The 1,223-nt window shown below is 60.6% G+C and overlaps 1 protein-coding gene across 1 annotated transcript in view; it reads left to right on the top strand.

Moving 5' to 3' along the window:
* The window catches only part of PIPOX (pipecolic acid oxidase), a 1,066-nt gene extending 269 nt beyond the window's left edge, over positions 1 to 797 (top strand). The window contains exons 2-5 of the mRNA XM_010191879.1: positions 5 to 157; positions 227 to 385; positions 512 to 587; positions 667 to 797. Of these exons, the coding sequence (XP_010190181.1) occupies positions 5 to 157; positions 227 to 385; positions 512 to 587; positions 667 to 797 (519 nt within the window). The remainder of the gene's footprint in view (positions 1 to 4; positions 158 to 226; positions 386 to 511; positions 588 to 666) is intronic.
* The last annotated feature ends 426 nt before the right edge of the window (positions 798 to 1,223 follow it).

Here is a 1,223-nt window from a genome sequence, read left to right as displayed (position 1 = left end):
CCAGCCATTGCGCATCGGCGTCTACTACTGGAGGCAGAAGGATTCAGGGACTCCCAGCATGGGCAGAGACAGTCCCTGCTTCTTGACCGTGGGCCTGAGCCAAGCCCCCCACGACATCTATGGGCTGCCCGCCCTTGAGTACCCGGGGATGGTCAAGGTGAGTGGGGATGGGAGTGATGGGGGGGGTGTTTCCTGGCCAAATATCCCCTCACCAGCTGTCCCCCAGGTGTGCTACCACCACGGCAGTCCCATAGACCCCGATGAGCGGGACCGGGACCCCCCAGGTGTCTCCCACCCCAACATCGCCCTCCTGAGCAGCTTCATCAGCAGTTACCTGCCTGGGCTGGACCCCCAGCCAGCCGTGGTGGAGACCTGCATCTACACAGTGAGAGCCCCCTGGAGCGAGACCCATGCTCTGGGGTCCCAACACCTCCCATTCGTCCCTCCCTGCCCAATCTTGGGTTAAGGAGAGGACCTTGGACCTCGCACCCTCACACCATGGCTCTCCCAGAATACCCCGGATGAAGACTTCATCCTGGACCGGCACCCCAAATTCAGCAACATCATCATTGGGGCTGGCTTTTCGGGTAAGCAAGGGCACCCTAGAGCTGTCTGGGACCCTGGGGGTGGCTGTGCCCCCCCCAACCCTCACCATCCATCCCGCAGGCCATGGGTTCAAGCTGGCGCCAGTGGTGGGGAAGCTGCTGTGCGAGCTGAGCCTGGGCGAGGAACCATCCCACAGCACGGCCCCCTTCGCCATCACCCGCTTCCCCGATGTGCTCCAGGCTGCGCTGTAGGTGTGGGGCCACGGCCGTGCCCACATGACATCGCAGTGGCTTGCAGCTGCATCCCTGCAGCCCCACGCATCTCCGTTTCTCCTGCATTGGTGTCCCAATATCCTGCATCCCAGCACCCCTCCACCACCACACTCTGCATCCCCACGTCCCCATGCTCCATCATCCCAGAACCCAGCATCCTGGCACTCCTCTATCCCAGCACCCCAGCATTGCCACATCCCAGCATCCTGGTACCCTGCCTCCCCCATCCCAGCATTCCTCATACTGCGCGGTGCCAAGCCATCTCCACCGAGTGCCCTCTCCCTGGAAACAAATTAAGGAGCTTTGTCAGCCTCATGAAGATGGAGCTGGAACAGCGTGGAGAGACACACTCGCTTAGGAGTCAAGTTAAATGTTTTAATGTTAAATGTGCCATTTTATTATCAT

This window comes from Mesitornis unicolor, unplaced genomic scaffold (assembly GCF_000695765.1).
Source record: "Mesitornis unicolor isolate BGI_N332 unplaced genomic scaffold, ASM69576v1 scaffold43340, whole genome shotgun sequence".
NCBI lineage: Eukaryota > Metazoa > Chordata > Aves > Mesitornithiformes > Mesitornithidae > Mesitornis > Mesitornis unicolor.
The sequence above is the reverse complement of the archived record's forward strand: the minus strand, read 5'-3'. Positions and strand labels throughout refer to the sequence as shown.